The 22,330-nt window shown below is 52.7% G+C and overlaps 1 protein-coding gene across 1 annotated transcript in view; it reads right to left on the bottom strand.

Annotated features, from left to right (window-relative positions):
* CORO2B (coronin 2B) overlaps positions 1-22,330 on the bottom strand; it is a 171,469-nt gene that overhangs the window by 75,693 nt on the left and 73,446 nt on the right. The window contains exon 2 of the mRNA XM_075535272.1: positions 3,897-4,097. Coding sequence (XP_075391387.1) covers positions 3,897-4,097 — 201 coding nt within the window. The remainder of the gene's footprint in view (positions 1-3,896; positions 4,098-22,330) is intronic.

Genomic DNA, 22,330 nt, shown 5'->3' on the forward strand with positions numbered 1-22,330 from the left:
TCCCAACCCAGTGCTGCCCAAGCCCACAAGTCCAACATTGAACCCATATGTCCGACACCAATCCACAAAGTCCTCCTCCATCTTACAAAACAGATGCAATGATGCCGACTGCAGGAGGAAAGCCGAGTCAGTAAACGTGTAAGCATCTCAGCGACGTCAGGGGTCTCCACACGGCTGCTCCAGCACCCAGGCTGCATCGGGGTAGGTCCCTGAGGTAGGTCCAATATTTATAATATTGTTTCACTTTTCATCAAGTATGCTAACTACCAGTAGATATAGTCCTTATAAACAAGAGCTCGCTGGGGCCCTCGATACTTTGTTTCCGTTTGTTTTCCACTTTGAGTGAGGTGAGTGAAGGCCTCCTGTCCTCGGTGATTAAGAACGTAAAGTGATTTCGAGCTGAGACTGAGAAAGCTGAGAGTCACTGCCGTCCGCCATCGGTTTCAAGGCCACCCTGCACTGGATGCCTTCCGGTTTGCCTCCCATGTCCTTATTGACGGTCCTGAGGGGGGAGCCTCATTTTTCCCTGCTTGCAAACATCCTGAACAACTCATCCCCTCAAATGAAGTCTCCACATGACACGGAGACAGGGATGAATTTGTAGTGTGCACAACCATCATTAACTGCGCATAATAATTCAAGGAATGATAGCAGAGCGTGTGGAAAACAAATATGCACCCATAGAGCCTACACACACACACACACACACACACACACACACACACATCAGTTACATAATCTGTCGACTTGAGCGAAGGGGTGGAGTCTAGCCTGTCAATCAAGTCATAGCCAATCATGCCTCTGTGTAGGTATGGCCTTTTCCTAAGGATTCTGGGAACTCCTGTCTTCCTCCCTGGGGGCGGGACACACTCTCTCTGCCTTCCCCTTCTTGCTGTTGAGACAGAGAGCTGGAGGAGTCATGTGGAGACCCACACCAGTGTTGTGATCCAGCCACTGTCACTGGATCCACAGACCTCCTACTCACCGGCCGTGATCTTCCTGTAGTAGGCATCATGTGCCGTGTCTGTCTGAAGAGGAACTTGGAGACTAGAATTGCGTCTATGGGCTAACATCGGACTTAAGGACTTGATCTGGACTGGGCTGGGATGTTTTCTCAATCTACAATTGTTCTTTGATATAAAGCTCTTTCTTATACACATATGAGTGTATGCACTTATTTCTCTAGTCAACCCGGACTAACATAACATTTATCTTGTGTTATACATATGTGTGTGTGTGAGAGAGAGAGAGAGAGAGAAAAGACATATGCAGATACACTTTGGAGCTATTGTGGGTCTCGTTCTAGATCGTCACAAGAAAGTGGCCGTCGCGATAAAGGGAGTCACACGGAGCTGCTGGTTGCAGATAATAAAAGTCATGTTTACACTGTACTGTAGTCGAGTAAGTGTGTGACAGCATTATGGGAAAGTTTGAAATATTGTGAGAATGACCAAGATGCGGCACAGACACGAAGGGAGCACATGCTATTGAAGAACAAGCTACCAACCAATAGAGTCGCCCAAATGCCGCCACCTGGTCAAAACCTGCAGTGTCTGTGCCGAGCAAGAAAACGAGGTTTCCTCGTCCATGCCTATGTGTGTACGTATGTACACATGGTAAACGTGGATATGCATAGTTATAGCCTACGTGTCTACAGAGACCGGCTTTCCTTCAGGAGGGAATCTGCTTGTTTTCCTGCTGTCCACGGGACACTGATGAAGTTGGGTTTTCGTCCAGCCCAGTGCTACTGACGTCACGGCTCTTTGTGATCACCACGGGAACCAGGAGGAAGAGTTTGGAAACTTTTTAGGCAATTTGGCCGAGGGATTGTATTTCGGTTGTAAATTGTAAAAAAAAAAAAAAAAAAAAAAGAGGTTTGTATCATTTAAAATGCTGCCAAGTGTTTTTTCCTTGAACATGTACGCGAGAACATTTCTGAAGAGTAGATTCCACAAAATGGAACTGCAGGGGTCAGTGCGTGTGCACTGCTCAACATTCATAGAGCTTGCCCAGTGGCCCCTTCCCCCCAAAGGCTGTCCCTTTGACATGCCGCACAGAGGCTGATCCAGGAGACCTTGGCTGGGCCACATGACAACCCCTTCGATTGCTAAACCAAAGGCTGGCGGTTTGTGTTCACTCACCAGCACCTCTGTCAGAGTGCCTAAAGCACTTGCTGCTAAGTTGGTGGAGAGGTTGGTGGTTCGAATCCACTGGCTGCTCTGAGGGAGAACAATATGGTAGTGTGTTTCCATAGATTTAAAAAGACAAAACAAAGTCACTGCTATTGAGTTGACTCTGACTCACAGCAACACTATAGAGCAGGGTAGAACTGCCCCTGTGAGTTTCGGAGACTGTAACTCTTTACAGGAGAAGAAAGCCTCATCTTTCTCCCATGGAGCAGCTGGTGGTTTCGAACTGCTGACAATGTGGTTAGCAGCCCAACACAACACATAACCACTATGCCACAAGGGATCCCTCCATAAAGAGTACAGCAGGGGCAGCTCATCTCTGTCCTACAGACTTGCCATGAGTTGGAATCAACTTGAGAGCAATGGGTTGGGTTTGGATTAGAGGTACCTCCAAAGAAAGGGCTGGTGATCCAATTGTTAAAACCAGCCGCCGAAAACTGGAGCACAGCCCTCCTGGGACACACATGAGGTCACCACAAAGCAGAGGCAACTCGTAGCGACTAGTGAAAGGGCATCCGAGCACCTGGTTGCCCACACCTTTGATGACACCCAAGGATACAAACTTCCCAAACCTTCTGATTCAGTCCTATTTTGTTGTCAGGGAAACGCTTATTCCTATCATTTGTCCACTTTACTCTTGGGATAGGTATACATCACATATACGTGCACTGTGATGTGGGTGGAAGTTTATAGAGCAAGTTAGTTCTCCGTTCAGCAGTTCATACACATTTGCTGGGTGCTTTCTGATCATTCTAGAAGTCGACGTACCCTCCAGCAAAGGCGCCTTTTGTCTGCTAGGTGTTGTAAGGACTGTCCTCAAGCGGGTGGCCAGCCTTTACATTTTGCCCAAGGTGCCCCGCTGAAGCACAGGAGCGCCAGAGTTGGAGACGCAGGCGTCCTTACCTGCACACCATTTGGGATTCTTGCCTGGCTCTTGGGAAGCCTTTTCCCCAGTGTGTGACTTTTAAAACACGCCCTCACAGATGATTACTTTAGTGGGTGCTGTGAAGGCCGAGCTTGTTACTTCGTTGGGAACTGATTTTTGTTATGGCGACTCACTGACAGTTGACCCTTGCTCACCTCAAAGTGGAACACGGCCAGGTGCCAGCGAGGGCTGTGGCCCAGTGAGGTCGAGGCCACAGAAAGGCGTTTCAGGCGGAGAGGTGAACTGCCTTCGAGAATCCTCCCCAAGGTGTTAGCCGTGGGGACATTTGCTAAGTCGGTGGAGAACAGGGCTCACAACCTTCCTGAGCAAGTACCGACACGTCTTGAACGCGAGGTGGGTCGACGGTGCGCAGCTGGCCCCATCCCTGGAGAGCAGGCGGGGATGGGCTCATCTCCCCCACTGCACCCTTACAGGAAACCAAGCTTCCAAGAGGTCAGGGACACCTCTGAGGTCACAGTCCCAGCAATTGGCAGAGCCCACTAAACTGCGAGGGCTGCTGCTCAGAGGTCTGAGGCTCGTGGCCCTGCAGCTGCGTGTCGAGAGGAAGTGAGGGGTTCACACCCAGGGGAGGAGGCGGGGGAGGACAGACCATGAGTTGCCTGAACCCTAGGTCTGCACTTGGTCAGGTGAGGAAGCTCAGGTGGACCCGGAACAAGGCAGAGCCATGCGCACAGGAGGAGACAGGAAAAGGCGGTGGGTGGGGAGGGGGCTAGGAGGCCTCCTCCTGACCCAGCTGCCCAGGGAGGTGTGAGGTCACCTACCTGCTCCAGGGGGATGACCAGGAAGGAGCCACCACCTGAGCTCTCAGTGACAATGGCCAGGAAGCGGGCGTTGACGGCGCAGAAGTGGTTGTCGTGCACATTCTTGGTGATGGGAACCCCCTCGAAGCAGTGCTCCCGGTTGGCCACCTTCCCATAGACGTTCCGGAACTTGGAGCTGCGGTACTGCGGACGCCAGGACATCTGTCGGGGCACAGGAAGACACGGGTCAGGTGATAGCTTCGGGCAAGGGAGGGCCTGGGGACCAGGAGCTTCTCCTCAGGGTGCAGTCAGTGAGCGAGCCCAGGTGCCTGTCCTCCGGAAAGGAGCCTCCGAGGATTCAGGGCCCCCATACAGCCAGCCCTGTGGCTGGTGACTGATGGTTTTAACCAGAGCAAGCCATTGGAGGACTGGAAGCTGTGCTGGTGAAGGTCACAGACTACGCCCTTCAACGAGGACTGCAACTCAATGTAAAGAAAGCCAGAGGCCTTGGGGACAGTGGGTGAGGCTTTGGCCTGGTGACCACAAGGTCAGCATTTCGAAACCACCAGCTGCTCTGTGGGAGAAAGATAAGTCTTTCTCATCACCACAGTCTCAGAAACCCATAGGGGCAGGTCTACTTTGTCCTGTAGGGATGCTATGGCACGGAGTTTGGTTTTGGTTTGGTAAAGAAAATCCAAATCCTATTTACTGAACCAATGAGTAACATTCTGATAAACAGAGAAAAGATTAAAGTTGTCAAGCATTTCATATCAAGCATGATGGATGGGATTCGCAATCAATGCTCATGGAATCAGCAGTCAAGAAATCAAATGACACGTGTGGTAGTTACAGATCTGTTGTCAATTTAAGAGTGAAGGGGTGGAGTTTAGCCTGTCAATCGGATCACAGCTTGATGACCTCATTTGGAGGACCAAAGATGCTGGAGGTGGGACACAGAGACAATCCCTGCAAGACAATCCTGCTGAAAAGACAGACGGAGCTATGCTAGAGCCCTGGAGCTGAAAGAGCCACATGGAGACCCCTGCCAGTGCTGAGCTGCTTACAACGCCACTGGATCCATAAGACTTCCTACCCGCTGGCCTGTGATCATTCTGCATTCAGTGTCAGTGCATGTGTTGTATGAGTCTGAAGAGGACTTTAAAGATTGATATTGGGCATATGGGCTAATATCGGACTTTGGACTTGATCTGGATTGAGCTGGGATGTTTTCTCAATATTCAACTTCTCTTGTAGATAAAGCTCTTTCTTATACACATGAGTCTCCATGGATTTGTTTCTCTAGTCTACCTGGACTAACACAGATGGTGAGATTTCCTCTCACTTATTTTGTTCATGGCATTGGAGAGACCAGTCGCTGGAAAAGGATATCATTCTTGGTAAAGTAGAAGGTCGGCAAAAAAGAAGAAGGACAGACTGACACAGTGACTGGCACAATGGACTCAAACAGGACCACAGGTGTGAGGCTGGCACAGGCTTGTTCTGTTGTACGCAGGGTCACTATGAGTCAGAACCAACTCAACAGTGCCCAACACCAACATAGGAGCAGTGCTGACATAGGGCACTTGAACTTTCTCTGCCTCAAGTACACACGCCCCTCCCACCTTCCAGAAAGGTTGTAGGGAGGGCTCTTTCACTACTGAGGGACGTGACACGTGGTAGAGGAAACCATCCCTCCAAGAATAAGCTGCTCCCAGAGGGCCAGACGTGGTGCTCTGTGCTTGATTGGGTGCAGGGGGTGCAGACAGAGCTGATTGGGTGCTTACAATGGGGCAGGACCACTGTGGACGGGCAGTGGTGGTGAGAGGAAGCAAGACCGCCCAGTACTCCTCTGCTTTTCCCCAAAATTCCCAATCCCCACGTGCCCCTGACTCAGATATTAGGGAATTGTGGCCTCCCAAAAATATGTGTTGCAATTCCTCACCTCTAGGCCTCTGGGCTTCACACCACTGGCAAGATTTTCTTTCTCATGTTAATGAGGACACACCAGTGCACCTACCTGGGATGTGCTGAGTTGTTGAGGCTCACCCAGAGAAGGGGGAGCAGAGCTGGGGGAGAGAGAGGCCAGAGCCTGTAAAAGTTCAGCAAGGGGTGCAGGCACACAGGCTGAATGGGGAGGAGGATTCCCTGCTGAGCCCACCAAGAAAGCGTTTCCCTAGAGCGGGTGCCCTGGACTCTGCCGTGTCGCCGAAGCTCGGCCGTGTCGCCCACAGCTACATCTGTCTGCTGAAGCCCTTTGCGTGCGGTGCTCCTTTGATAGCAATGCTGGGTCACCACGACAGTCGACGTCGTGTGAGGATGGTCATAACTGCTGTCAGCGTCATTGTCATTTTCAGGCACAGAGAAGCTAAGTGACTGGTCCAAGGCCACACAGTTTGGAGCAGCCTTCTAGAGCAGACTTCCTTCCCTGTGGCAGATTGCCCTTTGGAGCAAGGTTTCTCGGCAGAGTGCACAGGTCACCTGCATCCAAATCACCTGGGGGAGGGGAGGAGGGGGGTCAAGGGTTTTGTCAGAAATGCTGATTCCTGGGTCCAACCCCAAACCCCAAAAACTCACTGGCATTGACTTGATTCTGACTCATAGCTATGGAGGAAGCAGGCCATGGTACAAAGGCCCCGTTGGGCTTCCGAGGCTATAAATCTTTAGGGGAGCAGAAAGCCTTGTTAGGTAGTTAGGGTGTCTGTGGGGCATGCCCAGCTCCCAGCCAGAAGGAGTGGTACACCTAGGTGGGTGGTACACCTGGATCGGCCCCATCTCAGCCAGGTGAATTCAGCCAATGGGAGCAACCAATATTGTCGCCCACACCTCCCAGTGGAGGGCCTGAAAAGCCAGGATCCAAGCCCACTGCCCTTCTTTTTTGTCTCTCAAGCTGTTTCTCAGCAGGCAGTGAGGTGACCTCCGCTGGCCTCAGGACTCCACGTGCGGGTGTGAAGTGACCTCAGGGTGCCTGTGTACAACCTGACACTTCTATCCTTTACAAAACTCACCTGGATCACAATCTACTTGAGACATCCAACAGCTTCAACTAGCTCCCTATGAGCTGCTGGCAGTTTGGAACGGTTGATCTTGAGGTTAGCAGTCACGAATAACCCAGCATGTCATCAGGGCTCCTTGGGTTCCAATCCAGATCTACTGAACTCAATACTTGGGGAGCAGAGTCTGCCAAGCACCATTTTAATCCAGCTTCCTGCCCACCCGCCCCAACACGCACAACGAAGCCTGGAGTCTGCAGGCCCTGCTAAGGGAATGCAGAAGGAACCTCCCAAGGTCGCTGTGCCCCAAGGTGAACAACAAGCAGGTGGGAGACTGGCATTGTTGTAGCACGGTGCCTCCCACAGGGAGGTCCTGCAGCTGCCCCACTGCAGAAAGGGCCTGGCTGGGGGTTAACCCATCCTGAGTTCACCGGAGGCCAGGCTCACAGCTCAGTAAGGGTTCTTCAAATTCATGTGCTTCTTGCCTAGTTAACTTGGGGGTTATCTATCCAGACCCCGCTTCCTGCCAAGACTCCCCACGTGCCTTGAGTTCTCCACTGCATCTTGGGACAGAGAGAGGCCAGCAAATGTCTCCAGGGGAGGTAAACAAAGAACTGTCACCCCAGGAAACCAACTCTGGTAAGTTGAATGAAAACAGAATTTTGCACTGGATTTAAACAAAGCCAGGAATTAAGAAGGAGAATCCCAGGGAAGGGCCAAAGGTTTACATTTTGGCAGTCATGTGTTTATTTTAATGTGCATTAGAAAGAAGCATAACTCGCATGCCAGATCCCTGATTTCATGAGTTCACAGATATTATTACTAATGGGGTAGAGTTTTTTAAAAAAGCGAATCAATTCAAAGGAAAATTCTAGGCAGATCTAGTATTGTTAGCTTCATGAGTGGGGTAATGCCTCGGTTCTTGGCTTCGCCCGAGAAAGAATTCACACCGAAGCCTGCTTTGCCATCCAAGTGAGCTTTTAGGAAGGACAGAAGTTTCAGGTTTTACAATCGCAAAAGAGTACTCGCTATTACAGGGGAGCATGCTAAGCCACGGGTAAGCCACGTTGGGGCCCGCAATGGAACACAGGCAACCTCGTGGGACTGCACCCCCACACGTGGTGAACTGAGGCCCGAGAGACCGGGGCACGGCCTGAGAGAGCACAGGAGCAGGGAAAAGGGAGAGAAGGGGTGGCCATCCTGCCATAGGGTATATCAAACCTCTGGCTGGGAGGTGTGGTTGAAGGTATGGTTGACCCTATTGGCTGAATTAAGCCCACCTGCGCCTAGTTTGAGCCACCCAGGTATAGCACCCACTTGGCTGGGTGTGTGTGTGTGGGTGCTGATTGGAACATGCCCAGTTAAAGGGTCCTCATAGGTGTGCAATGCCCCCCTGATTCCTTCCCAACCCCCTTTATGGGGCCTGTACAGACATGGGAGGGACAAGGCTCTGCCCCGGTCCGGCTACTTAATCGTATGAATGGTTCAGGGAGCTGGCAAAAATTCAATCTGAGGTGGGAACACTGAGAATTGTCCTGGCTCTTCCAGATGGAACATTCTAGATTCTATGGTCCCCCAAGGAGAGAAAAGAGGTGCGAAGCTTACTCATCCCAACCTCCCCTTCCTTGTCGGTGCAGGTCTTCTGCCCAGAATGCCTCTGCCTTCTTCCCTGCCCAGACCCAGGGTCGTTTCAGGGCCCGGCGGGAGCCTGGGGTAGGACATGTGAGTGTCCCAGGGAGTTCCCTACTGAGAGGCCAAGTGCAGACAGCCGTCCAGGACTGGGTTGACTTGAACCTGATCTTTCTGGCTCTGGAGCCCATATCATGTTTTTAGACCAAAATTTTATCATGAAATCTTTCAATAAAAAAAAAGAAAAGAAGTTGAAGAAATGGCCCAAGAAGCACTCGGATGAAGAAAGGCTAGCGCGTAGCCTCTGATGCAGGTGGGTGAGCTGGCACAGCGTGCTCATGGGCTCGATGGGAGGAGTTACAAGCCCCGCAATGTCTCTCCCCTACGGCTTCAATGTGCACATCCTACACGGGAGGGTGATTTCCTCAACACATCACCCTGTCGGAGCTGAACAGCTGACAATGGTCCCCCCACTGGACACCCCGTCTAGGCCACACTTTCTAAACAGCTTTGAAAAAACCGTTTTATTGACATATAATTCACCTATCAGATAACTCAGTGCTCAATCGTATCAATAACAGTTCTACCATCCTCACTATAATTAGTTCTAAGACATTTCTGCCTTCTTGTCCTCCTTGTTCTCAAAATATCTTGTTACCATTTTTTTATGTGTATGCCAGGATCCAGTCAAGCATTCCGAGGCCGCACCCCATGTTTGCATTCTTCAGCAAGGACTGAAACATCCCAAACGAACTCACTGCCGTTAACAACGAGTGACCCCGTGGGACGGGGTTAACCTGTCCCTGTCAGTTTCCAAGACTGTAACTCTTCCTGTGGAGAGTGGATGGGAGCCGCCTTCACATACACACACACACATGCACGCACGCTATCGACACACATGAACATCTAAGGGTGTATGTTATGTATATGCCACAGCTACACACACACAGTTGTACACGGTGTCACCCTGAGTGAGCGGGGTGCCAACTGGATAATCACTAACAGCTACAAATGTATGTGCATGTGTGTGTGTCTGTCTCTCTGTGCACGTGTGTGTGTATGTGTGTGTGTACATAACATTGAAATTTTGGCGTGACCAGGCGGGTTGTCTTATAAAAATCTCCAGGGTTGCCTGTGGCACCACTGAAATCACCCCTGTGTTGCCTGTAAATATGAAGAGTCAGGCTTATGGCCTTGATGAGATTCAGGTTAAAGATGTCCCCATTGGCTCTGTTGGGAGTAGAAGCCGGTGGAGAAAGGGCAAGGGGATAGTGTGGGCACGTATGTTCCTGACCCTGCAGGAGGCACTGAGGGGACTGGGCTGGCCAGAGGCGAGGGTCTGCTCTGGAGGGGGTGAGATAGAAGATTGGAAGCCAGGAGGGGCCAGATCAAGCAGCGTGTCTGGTCTTCCTGCCCTCTGTTCAGGCCTGGCTGTACTCTGAGGTCAGAGGCATGGGTGTACATGCAAGGAGCAGAAAAGACTCTTGCTTGTTCCACCAATGGGTAGAGACCTTGCAGATGGACTGCAGAAATGGCCCAGGCCTCCAAAATAAATCAATGACAGTGACCAAGAAGTGACCTGAAATCAGGCCCTTTGTCCCTAAAGCCCCACCCAGTTTCTGGTGGCTCTGCCCCTGCTGGTCAAAGTGAGAGCAGGGGACACTTTCTGAGAACCTGCCAGCACCCCTGGGCACAAGGCTGAGACCCATTTGAGCTCCATGAGAGGAAAGGACTTCTTACTGGTCAGAGCTGCCTAAGAAGGGAAAAGCAGCTGCCTTGATAGGTAGTGAGTGCCACATCTTTGGAAGGGTGCAAGATTTAGGTGGATAACCTTGGTCAGGGACAATGTGGAACAAAGGGCGACATTAGATGCCCTTCCAGTCCTGACTGAAGAGATCAACTTTATTATATAAAGACGTGATATCATATCAAGACATGTTATTATAAGGGAGCCCTGCGGCGGCCTCCCGGGACAGATCTGTGAAAGGAGGGTTGCACTGCCTCCCAGCTAGGGTGCCCTAGCCCTGAGTGACAGTGACTCTCATCAGGTCCCGCGCCACCTCCTCCTCCTCTTGGGACCGCTATGCTGCTGTTCAGTGCTGGGCCTCTTCATTTAAACTCCAGGTGGGTTGCTTACTCTCTCTCCACCAGTTCATTATAAACTGCTGATCTTCCAAAATGCACGGCCTTCTTCATAGTCCCAACCCTCCCTAGGGCCAGTCCAGGCTCCCACAGTCCTTCAGTGTTGGGGGCGGGCAGGAGCCGAGGCCAGGCACGGCCTCCTGGTCCTCAGATGTGTAAGACAGAGCAGCCCCCAGGCACCTCCCTAGATGAACACGGCTTCAGTTTGCTGAGGTTCTGTTTCCTTTCCAGGCTGATGTCCGCCCCTGTGTCCACAGTAGGAGGGTCGTATTTATTCTCCACCATGGCCCTCTTCTCTTCCTAGCCCCGCCTCCTCCCCACCAGCCAATCCGCTGAGTGCTTCCTCCCAATCATGCACGCTCCATCTCTTCCAGGCTTCTTGGCACCAGACACCGAGGCTTCTAAACTCAGTGCTGCTATCAGGAGTACCCAGTGAGCCCCTGGATGCTGGCAGCACCACATACACAGTGAATCCCCATAGAACCACCCAGAAAGCCCTCCCATCTCCATACACCACCTTATCCCACCCCCGCAGTGCCCGGTGGACACACCATGCAGCCTTCACAAGCCCCTTTAAAATATGCCATACAGATGTGTGTCTTAGAGTTCCCGATGGGTGCCGATGGCTCAGCTCTTGGTTACGAACATAAAGGTTAGTAGTTCAAACCCACCCGACATCCCTGCTCGAGAGAAGGGCCCGATGTTCTGTTTCTGAAAGGCCCCAGACATAAAAAACCCAGCAGGGTAGTTCCCTTCTGCCCACACAAGTTGCTGTAAGTCCGAGCTGATGTGGGGGGACCTGCTGTTTTTCTGTGATTCATTTGAGACCCACGTGGCCTAAGGTGAAGACACTTGCCCACGGTCACAAACTTTAAAATATCAGAGCTGGGACCTCAGCCAAGAATGAGGGATGTTCCCATCAGAATCGGCACCATCTCCTCCTCATTGGGTTTGTGGACTCCAGCTCTTGGCTCTCCCCACCTGTTTCACGGTGCACAGGGTAGGCGCTCTATTCAAAGGCACTGTGTGGTAGGTGGGAAATCAGACACACCTTGGTTTTGCCACTTGCTGGCTGTGCGGCTGTAAGCTCAACCTCTGTATCTGTGATCTTAAAGCAGGATGTCGTCACCCAGCTCCCGGGACATAGGATTGTAAGCAAGTGCATGGTGTTCTACCCTCTCCCACCTCTTCTGTAAAGGAAGGTCTCTGGCTTCCCAGGATGAAGGGGTTCCTGGGAGAGGCCAGGCCAGACCCACCACGAGGAAGAGGGAACTGGGCTGACTTGGTCCAAGGTCAAGAGGAGCGAGGCAGAGGCCTCTCCTCCAGATGTGCACAGCTGCTGGGCTGCTCCCTGGCGGCCTCTCCCTGGGCCTGGGCCTATCTCCATCTCCCTCAGAGAAGGGGAGGGCCTGGAAGGAGGAATCAGTCATCTCCGAGCTCAATGGCTCTCCTAGCCTCTCAAACAATGCCGGCCAGCTCTTTCCTCCTATGGGTGAATCGCGATGTACATGCCACATGGAAGCTGCGTTAGTCTGGGTGGACTAGAGAAACAAATTCATAGAGACAGTCATATGTTTATAAGGAAGAGCTTTATATATAAGAGCAATTGAATATTGAGAAAACAGTCCAGCCCAGTCCAGATCAAGCCTATAAGTCCGATATTAGGCCATATGTCTGATACCCATCTATAAAGTTCTCTTCAAACTCACAAAACACATGCAATGACGCCAAATGCAGGAAGATCACAGACCAGTGGGTGGAAGGTCTTGTGGATTCAGTGGCGGTATAAGCATCTCAGCTCTGGCAGAGTTCCCCATGTGGCTTCTCCAGCTCCAGAGCTCTAGGGTAGTTTCATGTGTCTTGTCAACGGAAATGTCTCCCAAGGAGTAAGCCTGTGTCCTGCCTGGATCCGGCAAGCTATTTATCTCCTTAGCACCTCCAAATGAGGTCATCAAGCTGCAACCTGATTGATAGGCTAAACTCCACCCCCTCTTTCTTAATGCTCTCAAATTGACAACAGATTCTGTAACTACCACTGATGCATCCTGCTCTTGAACCCCAAAATGATTTATGGTGGGTGGCCAGCGGGCACACTGTTGAGATGACAATGCAGCGGGAGGGACATCAAAGTATACCAGGGTGGGTTGTGTCCCCTCGTGTCTGGATCAGGTGAGGTATGCTACCTCGCAGACCCGGGGAGCAAGGAGCATGCTTGGAAGAGTGGGCTGGGGGTCCAGGAGGCTGCTGGGAGCTGCCCTGGGGTCTGCCTGGTGGCTCCTCTGGATACTTCAAGAGAGCCACTGCCCGGCGTGTGTTGTTAGACTCTGGACTGGGCCATGAGCTTTTCCAGGGCCCAGTGTCCTCTTCCTGGAAATGTGGCAACAAGCACACCTGTGTCCTGGACACTGCAGGAGGCTGAGCCAGTAGCACACAGGGAAAGAAAACCCAAACACCCAACTCCCTGCCATGGAGTCTTGCCCACCCACAGCGACCCTGTAGGACAGGGTGACCTGCCCCGGGAGGCTCCCAGCCTGTCACTCTTTATGGGAGTAGAAAGCCCTGTCTTTCTCCCGCAGACCAACTGGTGGTTACGAACTGCTGACCTTAAGGTTAGTCCTAGGCATAACTGCTACATCGCCAGGGCTCCCTGGGGCTCTGTAAATGGAGAGGCGCCTTGTGGATGGAAGCTGCTGCTGTACGGAGTGGTCAACACCTCTGGCACCTTCTCTCCCTCCGTCTCTGAGTCAGCTCTGCTTCAGTGTGCCTCAGGAGGTATGCACACAGAACGGGGCCGCCCAGGGCTCCAAGAAGCCCACTGGCCCGGGCAATGGTAAGCAGCAGATTCTATGCTTCAATTTCCTCCTCTGTAAAATAAAGGGGCTCAGACCCTCCCGTTTGAAAAAAGAAAGAAAGGAAGAAATCCTCCTTTAAATTAAATAGTCCCCGGAACTCCAGATGTAAACCAAGCAGAATTGGGGGTTCCTGCATTTAAGTTGGAAAGAAGGCTGGGGCCATCTTCAAGCAGGACCCAAGGTTTGTCCTGAGGCTCCTGCAGCTACATGGAACCCAGTTTGGGAACTTCCACACAAGGACAGCGCCATGGCCTGGCACAGCGGCACTCTAGCAGGCTCAGCCACTAACTTGCTGGTGGCTCCCTCTGCTCCTGTCCTTCCCCAGGAGGGGTCTGGGCCGGACTTCCCTGCCCAGCCCAGGAGGCTGGTTTTCTTCGGCCTTCCAAGACTTCCAAGAAGATGCTGCAGCCGTCTGAGAAATTCCCAGCATAGAAGCTGGACCACTCGTGTCCTCTCTCCAATGCCCCCTACTGCGTTTCGCTCTCTGGGTGCCTAGAAAGTTCCAGGAGGCTCTGCCTTTGCGTTCTCTGCACCCTACCACACAGCCATCATCAGCACAGGTGCAGGGTGCAGGCAGCGGCCTCACTGATTTGGTTCTCACCTGTACGTCAGGGCTCATTTTCCTACCAGAGCACCGCAGTGACCACAGGGAGGGGTTCTGTGGGCAGGTGGGGGACCCTCCACTCCTAGCTCCACCATACGGCCTTGGGAAGACCACCCAACCTCAGCAAACAAGCCCCTGAAACCGAGGTCCCTTACAGTTAAGGTGGGGTTCTTGTGAGCCTGCTGGCCTCCGCTCCTGGCACATTTCCACGCGTACCCAGTTCTCTCCTTCCTTCAGGCCTTCATTCCATGAGCCCTCCTCCGTCCATCCCGACCGAGCCAGCATCAGCAGCAACCGTCTGTGTCTGCTCCTCATCTGGGTTTACGCTCGCCCCTGCCCAGAATGCCAGCTCGGGGAGTGTTCCTGTCCTGCTCCACTGCTGTGCCCCCATTGTGCGTGGCCCGAGATAAATACTTAGTGAGCACGTGGAGGCTTCAAAAGCACGAGGGGAAAATCTCACTATCGTTTCATCCCATTTGCTCACCAACTCTTTGAAGCCCCCCGGCTACTTGCTCGAGGGGCCAGGGCAGCTAGATGTGCTGGTAAGTGTCTAGCACCCCGCTTTCCTGAGTGGGGAGGCCCTGGTCTGTAGCTGTAGCCACTTTCTGTGGTCTGACTGCTCCCGTCACCTCCGATTTCAAGCTACCCACATAAATGGACCTGGAGTCGGGCTAAACAGCAATGGGAATCCGGCAACAGAAAAAGGTGGTGGTCACAGACAGATAGACCTTGGGAGGCAGTGCGAGTTTCACCACTGTGCTCATCTAGCATCTCCGGGACCCCCAGCCTAGCGATTTCTAGCATCACTTGGAGAGTGGGTTGTGAAGTCAGTGGGATGTGTGAAGTCAACATCTGCACACATCTAGCTCGTGCAGCCAAGAGCAGGCTAAACCTGTGCTGTCCTATATGATAGCTACTAGTCACCTGGGGCTGTTTAAATCTAGATTAACCAAAACTAAACTAAATAAAAGTTCAGCTCCTCAGTTCCACTAATTGTATTGCCACATGTGGCGTGTGGCTGCCTCAGTGGGCAACACAGACTCTAGAACATTCCCGTTATCCCAGCAAGTTCCACCTGGCTGCTCGGGTGAAACATTGTTTAGCCCCCAAAAGCCACGCCCTAGAAGAGAAAAATCAGCCTGAATCTCCACACCTGTGTGTTCTTGGTGGGATGTGCAGGGACTAACTGTGGAAGGCCACGGTCTGGCCACCAACTACTTGTCTCCTGCTCCTCATGAGCAAGGATTTCTGGGTATCAGACCAGCTCTCCTCCAGGGCTCTTGGGCAAGCCCCTCAGCACTCTCAATCATGCCATGAGGCTGTCCCCTCTCCCAGCCAGCTTCGTCTTATTTCCCTCCTGTTCTTGGGGAGCGGATCAAGCAGGGATGGGCATGGCTGGGATGGTACCTTCTCCAGTCTGGGGATGAGAGCATACAGATGATTTACAACCAGAATCACCACAGATGCTGCCACCTGCCCATCACCCAGCACAAGCCCAGCAAGATACACAGTCTATTCCTGGACCAGGCTTCCATCCTGAACCCCTAAAGCCTTTTCTGTTGGGCTGGGTTGGGCATGTGAAAAGGGGGCTGCAGGCCTCCTGTGTCTTGCTCTCCTGAGGTTGCCGACCTCCCGGAAGTCTTTCTGGAAACCCCAGGTCCTGCTCTGTGCTCCCCCTGTTCCTGGCCCACCATGCTAGTAACAGTAGCTAACACAAATTATATTCTCAGGGCGAGCAGAGAAATATATGCTCATGACACTCTGTGGTCCTTGACACATCCTCAAGTAGGAGTTGACTGTCCCCAAATACACATTCAGTTGGGCTTGTCCAAGGTCATTTAAGTCGAAGAGCTGGGATCTGGACTCTGATTCGGCACCAGGCCTGTTTCCTAGCTACCTCTGGGCGTGACTGAGGATGGGGACCTTGTCTTAGTCCTCTGTGTGTTCCCGGGGCTTATAAAGCATGTGCTGAAGGATGCTCACTAAATGAATGAATGAAACACGGGAAGGAGGAGCAGACCTGGGGCCCCACACTCTCAGATCACAACCTTGTTTACTCCCTTACATGCAGGGCCAGATGCCCAACTGGACAGCAAGTGAGTAAAGAAAAAGCCTGGCTACTTTGGGGCCCAATCTTCTCCTTCAGGGGGTCCCAGGGTTAGGTAGCCGTATAGGGGTGGGGGCTGTCCCTCCCAAGCCTGAAGGCCCCCATAGAGGAGGCTGGAAGAGAATCAGGTGAGCATTAAACGCCTCTAAAGACCTTAACTGGGCATGCTCCAATTCAAGCCTCCCAAGCCAGGTGGGCGCTACACCTGGGAAGCCCCAAACGAGGCCCAGGTGGGCTTGATTCAGCCAGTGAGTCAACCATTACTTTCTACCCCGCCTCCCAGGCAGCGGTTTTAGTTACCCTGGCTGCAGGAAAGCAGTCCCTTTTCCTTGTCACCCGGCTTCTGTACCTGTGCTCGGCCAGGCCACTCGCTCGCTGGTACGCAGTCCCACAAGGTTGCCCGTGCACACGAGCCCCAGCGCGGCTTACTCACAATTTGGCATGCTTCCCTGAAAGATCGTGTACTCCTTTGAGACGGTCAAACCTGAACCTTCTTCCGTCCTTTAGAAAAACCCACTTGGATGACAAACCAGACTTCAGCATGAATTCTTTCTCATGCGAAGCCGAGAACCAAGGTGATGCCCACCGAGAAAACTAGCACCAGCGCCTAAGGGTGCTCGTAGAGCCCGCCTGCCAACGCAGAGAAGGGCCACTCCGTCCACTGAAGCCCAGCCTCTCCTTTGATAGCTGGAGCCCCAGAGAGGGGCAGTGACTTGTCCAAGGTCATACAGCAAGGTCATTTGACTCCCAGTCCACTGGGCAAGCCTTTTATCCCTGGGGACAGGATGTGGAGCACCCAGCAACCCACCCAGTGAGCATGCTCAGGGCTGGAAGTGGCAGCGCAGCTCTCAGGCTCCTCCCAGGAAGTGCCTGCCCCCTCTCCCGGGTCTGGTTCTGTGCTCCCTGCCAGGCAAGCTTAGAGCACAGGCCCAACAGATGGTTTCTATGTGCAGCCACTGCGCCTGGTCTACGCCAGACTCCTGACCCATTTGGAGGAGCTGAGGATGTCCCTGGCTCAGGGATGGCCTCTGCTGTAGCCCCCTCACCTACATTCTGGCAAGACCTCAGGGGAGACCACCTGTGAAAGTAAGGCTGGCAGGACGGTCTGTCAGCCAGAACTCCAGAGAAGGAGTTCCCAAAGCTTGAGTCTCAGGCCACCTGCCTAGAATCACCAGAGGCGTGTGTGCAATTGCAGTTTCCTGGGCCCCCACCTCAGGCGTGCAGACACACATTCTCTAGCAGGGGCCCGGGAATCTGCATTTTAAACCAGTCACCCAGGCGACCTCTGCTAGCTCTCGTTGCTGTTTGCCGGGCAGTCTGTTGGTCTGCACCATAGCTAGCTACTGAGAGCTAGTTGGAAAGGCAGAATTACAGCATCCCGAGCCCCATCCCAACCCCCATCCTGACCTGCAGGAGCGTCTACAGCAGCAGTTCTCAACCTGTGGGTTGTGACCCCATGGGGGGGGCGGTCGAACGACCCTTTCACAGGGGTCACCAGATTCATAACAGGAACAAAATGACAGTAACTCAGTAGCAATGAAACTACTTTCATGGTTGGGGGTCACCCCAACGTGGAGCTGTGTTAGAGTCGTGCCATGAGGAAGGTTGAGAACCACTGGTCTTCAGTTTAACAAGACACCCTCCTGTGGGTGGCGGACATCCCATTCAAGCCAGAGCCCCACCCCCACTTCCTTGGTTCGCAAACCTCCGCAGCATCTGCAGGACTTGGTGAAACACAGATTCCTGGGCCCCAGCGTCTAATTTGGGGTGGGACCTGAGAATCTGCATTTCTAACAAGTTTCTCGGAGATGGTTCACGAGCCACCCTTCAGCTCGTTAATGGCAGTGCAAGGAGCCCTGGGTCTGAGCCCCCACAGGGTCCGCACCAGCTCCGTAACCTTCACGAGGTCCTGTCCCAGGGACAGAAGTCACACTGCATTCCTCGGATAAGCAGGAGGGCCCAGTGAGACAGCAGGGAGGACAAGCAAGTGCCCTGTGAAATGTGAACCGTGGAGAGGCTTCCAGAAAGTCCGTGGAAAGATTCCGTTGTCTTTTCATTCCATCTTTCCATGAATTTTTTGGAGCCCACTCACATCTTGCTACCCAGATGTTTCCATGGTCCCTCTCTCCCGAGGGCTGTCTTCTGCTCTCCCAGGCTGCCAAGCATAAGGCTGTGTACCCTGCAGCTCAAATACGGGTGCTTGCATACAGCCCAGCCTTCCTGCTCTCAGCCCAAGTCTCTTTCCATGGTGTTCTATCCCATCTCTCTTCCTGGCCCCCTTGGGGGTGGGGTTAGTTTTGTTCATGTGGTTGCACTGTTGAGGCTTCTGGGGGAATTGGGGTCCCCAAGCACAGAGTCCACACCCAGGTGCTCCCCCAGTGCAGGCTCCCTCTCCTCTGTGGATCGGACTCACCAGGCACCCCCACCCCAGAGCACCCCGGGGCTCCTAACTGCAGACTCGGCACAGGCTGATGCGGCTTCCTGTCCATAAACCCCAAACCAAACCAGCCACTGCCAGTCCACAGTGCCTCTCAGCCACCTGTGTGTGCCAGAGTAGCGCTGTGCCCCACAGGATTCAATGGTTAAGATTTGGGAAGTGGTTCTCCAGGCACCTGTGGGTGGACTGCACCTCTCACCTTTCTGTGAGCAGCTGAGCTCACTAACTGGTTAGCATCACAGGCTCCTGTCAATCAACTCCAAACGCAAACCCACTGCAACTGAGTCGATGACAGCTCATCGGGGCCTTATGGGAAGAGCAGAAGCGCCCCCATAGGGTTTTCCAGGCTGTCAAGTCTTGGTGAAAACAGACTGCCTCATCTGGTGGGGTCAAACCGCTGACCTCTCCGTTAGCACCACGCACTTGAACTATGGTGCCACCCCCAACTCCCCACCAATCTCCCTGCCATCCAGTCCATGCCAACTCCTGGCGAGTCAATAGGACAGCACGGAGTTGCCCATTAGTTGCTGAGACTTCCCAGGAGCAGAAACCCCATCTTTCTCCCGGGGAGCAGCTGGCCAACCCAGAACCACCCCAGCAGCACCGTTGCTCAGACAACAGTGTGCAGGCTGGGAGGGGCAGTGGGAGTGGGCGACGGGGCCCCAGGACTGGGCCACTGGTCCAGCAGTCTTCCAAGTGCCTTCTACTGGTCGGTCCCTGCAGCCCAGGGAGCCTCAGCCCACCCACCTCACAGACCCAGTCCTTAGCAATCTACCCATCACCTTACAGCACCCAAAGGTGAGGGCTGATAAACTGTCCCTGGGGAACAAGGTGACGAGGCTTGGACTTCCTCCTTCCCTACAGATGTATCTATCTTACAGTCAGGGAAGCCCAGGAGAGAGGCCAGCTGGCTTGCTACACTACAGTATCTCTGCTGGAAGACAGGCCTCCATTATCTCTCAATGATACCATCTCCCAGTGCTCCCCAAGCGAACCAGCTGAAATCCAGACGGCCAGGCTCATCATCGCGTGCACGAATGAGGGCAGAGCACCAGGTGCTCACAGAGAGGCGGGCGCCAGGCCAGGTCCCAGGCACAGAGAGGTGTGGAGCTTAAACTGACATCTGCTCCTTGATGGTCTCCGCCTTCCACTCGCTACTCCTAAAAGAGAAGCTGCCAGTCCGCTTGGAAATGGAAGGAGGAGGCGGCCTTCCTGTTGCCTTTGGCCCACGTGCCCTCTGGGGCTCAAACTCACAAGGGACGCAGTCTTACCTTAGGTGGCCATATTGTGAGCCACATGACCCTTGAGAAGTGGTCACCCGACTCATGGGCAGCCAACGCATAGGCTGCTCAGGGCTCAGTGCCCAAACTCTGGCCAGTAAGAGTGACTAGACACAATGGTGAATGAATGACTAAGCCAATCGGTTCCTCTCATTTGAAGTTCCACATATAATTCACTCGTTCAGTCACATCAAGAGGAGTTGTACACCGGCCACCACATCCCTTTTAGGGCATGTCCTTCTTCCTTGTCCCCATTGTTATTAGCTCCTCATGTCCCCCCAACCTCCTTTGTTGTGTTAGTCTGGGTACATTAGAGAAACAAATCCACAGAAACTCATGTGTAAGAGAGAGTTTTACATAAAGGGTAAGTGCGCATCAAGAAAACATCCCAACCCAGTGCTGCCCAAATCCACAAGTCCAACATGAACCCATATGTCTGACACCAATCCACAAAATCCTCCTCCATCTCACAACACAGACACAATGATGCTGACTGCAGGAAGAAAGCCGAATCAGTAAACATGTAAGCATCTCAGCGCTGGCAGGGATCTCTACACGGCTGCTCCAGCACCCAGGGCTGCATCGGGGTAGATCTATGCAGCTTCTCCTTGGGGATGTCTTGCAGGAAGTGAGCCTTGCCAGCTGAAGCAGGGAACTGGCTAAGGCAGCTGCACCCTGGTCCGACCATCACAAAGCAAGGGACCGGAGAACTAGAAAGCCGAGGCTCACAGAGCCATTTATCTCTCTGCCCTTCAATTAACCCCACATGTGTTTATTGGCCAGGTTGGCACAATAAACTTTAACAATCTCACCTGCCGTGAGTCCAAGAAACCACTACTCTAGCTACTGTCTCTATGGAGTCACCATCCTGGACATCATATACCGAGAAACTTACAAAACAAAACACAAAGAAACCAAAAGGCTAACAATAACAACATAATAAAAGAGAGACCACCTGAAGGGTCTGAATCTCAGTTACCTCGAGCCAGGAGTTGGTGACGAAGGTAGGGGCCAGGGTGGAGAAGTGGACAGAGGGAAGTGTAGAAAGGGGTAATTTTTATTTTTTAAAATGCATTAGTGAATGCAATATCCCGGCGGGGAGTAGGGAACCAGTGGAGAGTTCTGGGAGGCTGGCCCCAGCACCAAAAATTAAGTGGATTCCTGCCCCTCCCCCGAAAAGAATTTGTTCCAAAGGACTACATTGACTCTGCAGCTCCGGGAGATGGACATATCTGATCAGAGCACACGGGAGCAGATGAAGGGGCAGGAGGAGAGAGTGGAGCACAGCCTGGCCCACCAGGCCGTGAGGATGATGTTCCTGAGTAGAGCAGCCAGTCCACAGAGTGAACAACATGGCTGGCCCCACTATGAGAAATGATGCCCCTCAGTGACTAAGGGCGATACAGGGGACAGCACCGGAGACACAGTGTGGGAATTGCACCTGACCTGATCCCACCACACCGAGGCAAAGCACTGGGGGAGTGCAGCGGAACAGCAAGGAAGGGAGTGGCAAGGTCCCCAGGGAATGCTGAAAGTGGACTTAGGGGCCAGGGCGTGGTGCCCCAACAGACTGGACTGGAAAACGCTCCTAAGGGCCAGCAAACGATCCCTGAACTAGCTACAAGCTTTTCTCTTGTGAAGTGTTTTGTTTTGTTCTTTGTCAGTGGTTTGTTTTTGTTGTTTTGTTGTCTGGTTGTATACTGTTGCTTTGTTTTCCTCTGTCTTGTTTTTGTGCATGTTAGTGTCTCCACAGGTCTGTCTGAAGGGAACAGGCTGGATGAACTATCTGGAGGAAAAACAACGGGACCGACAGTTCCGGGGAGACTTGGGGTGGGGGTGGGGTGGGGTGGGGGTAAGGAAGTGGTGTTAACAAACACAGGGACAAGGGAACAACATGGGACCCAAAATGGTAGAGAGGGGGGAGTGGCAGGCCTGTTGGGAATGATCAAGGATAAGGTTGCGTAGAGAAGAGGTATACTCTAGCCCAGGTGGTGACGAAGCATGGTGGTAGGGCAGGAGGAAAGTCAAGGGAGATGGAGGAAAGAGCTAGGAGTCAAAGGGCATTTATGGAGGTCTAGACAAAGACATGTACATGCAAATATATATAGGAGGATGGGGAAATAGATCGATGTGTCTATATTTATAGGTTAAGTATTAAGGTGGTGGAAGGACCTTGGGCCTCTACTCAAACACTCCCTCAATGCATGAATACTTTCTTTTATTAAATTGGAATTCTATGAAGCTCACTCTCCCTACACAACTGCTGAAGCCAAAGTGGGTGAACAAGTAAATGTGGTGAAGAAAGCTGATGGTGCCCGGCTATCAAAAGAGATAGTGACTGGGGTCTTAAAGTCTTGAAGATAAACAAGCGGCCATCTAGCTCAGAAGCAACAAAGCGCACATGGAAGAACACA

Source organism: Tenrec ecaudatus, chromosome 17, assembly GCF_050624435.1.
Source record: "Tenrec ecaudatus isolate mTenEca1 chromosome 17, mTenEca1.hap1, whole genome shotgun sequence".
Classification (NCBI taxonomy): domain Eukaryota; kingdom Metazoa; phylum Chordata; class Mammalia; order Afrosoricida; family Tenrecidae; genus Tenrec; species Tenrec ecaudatus.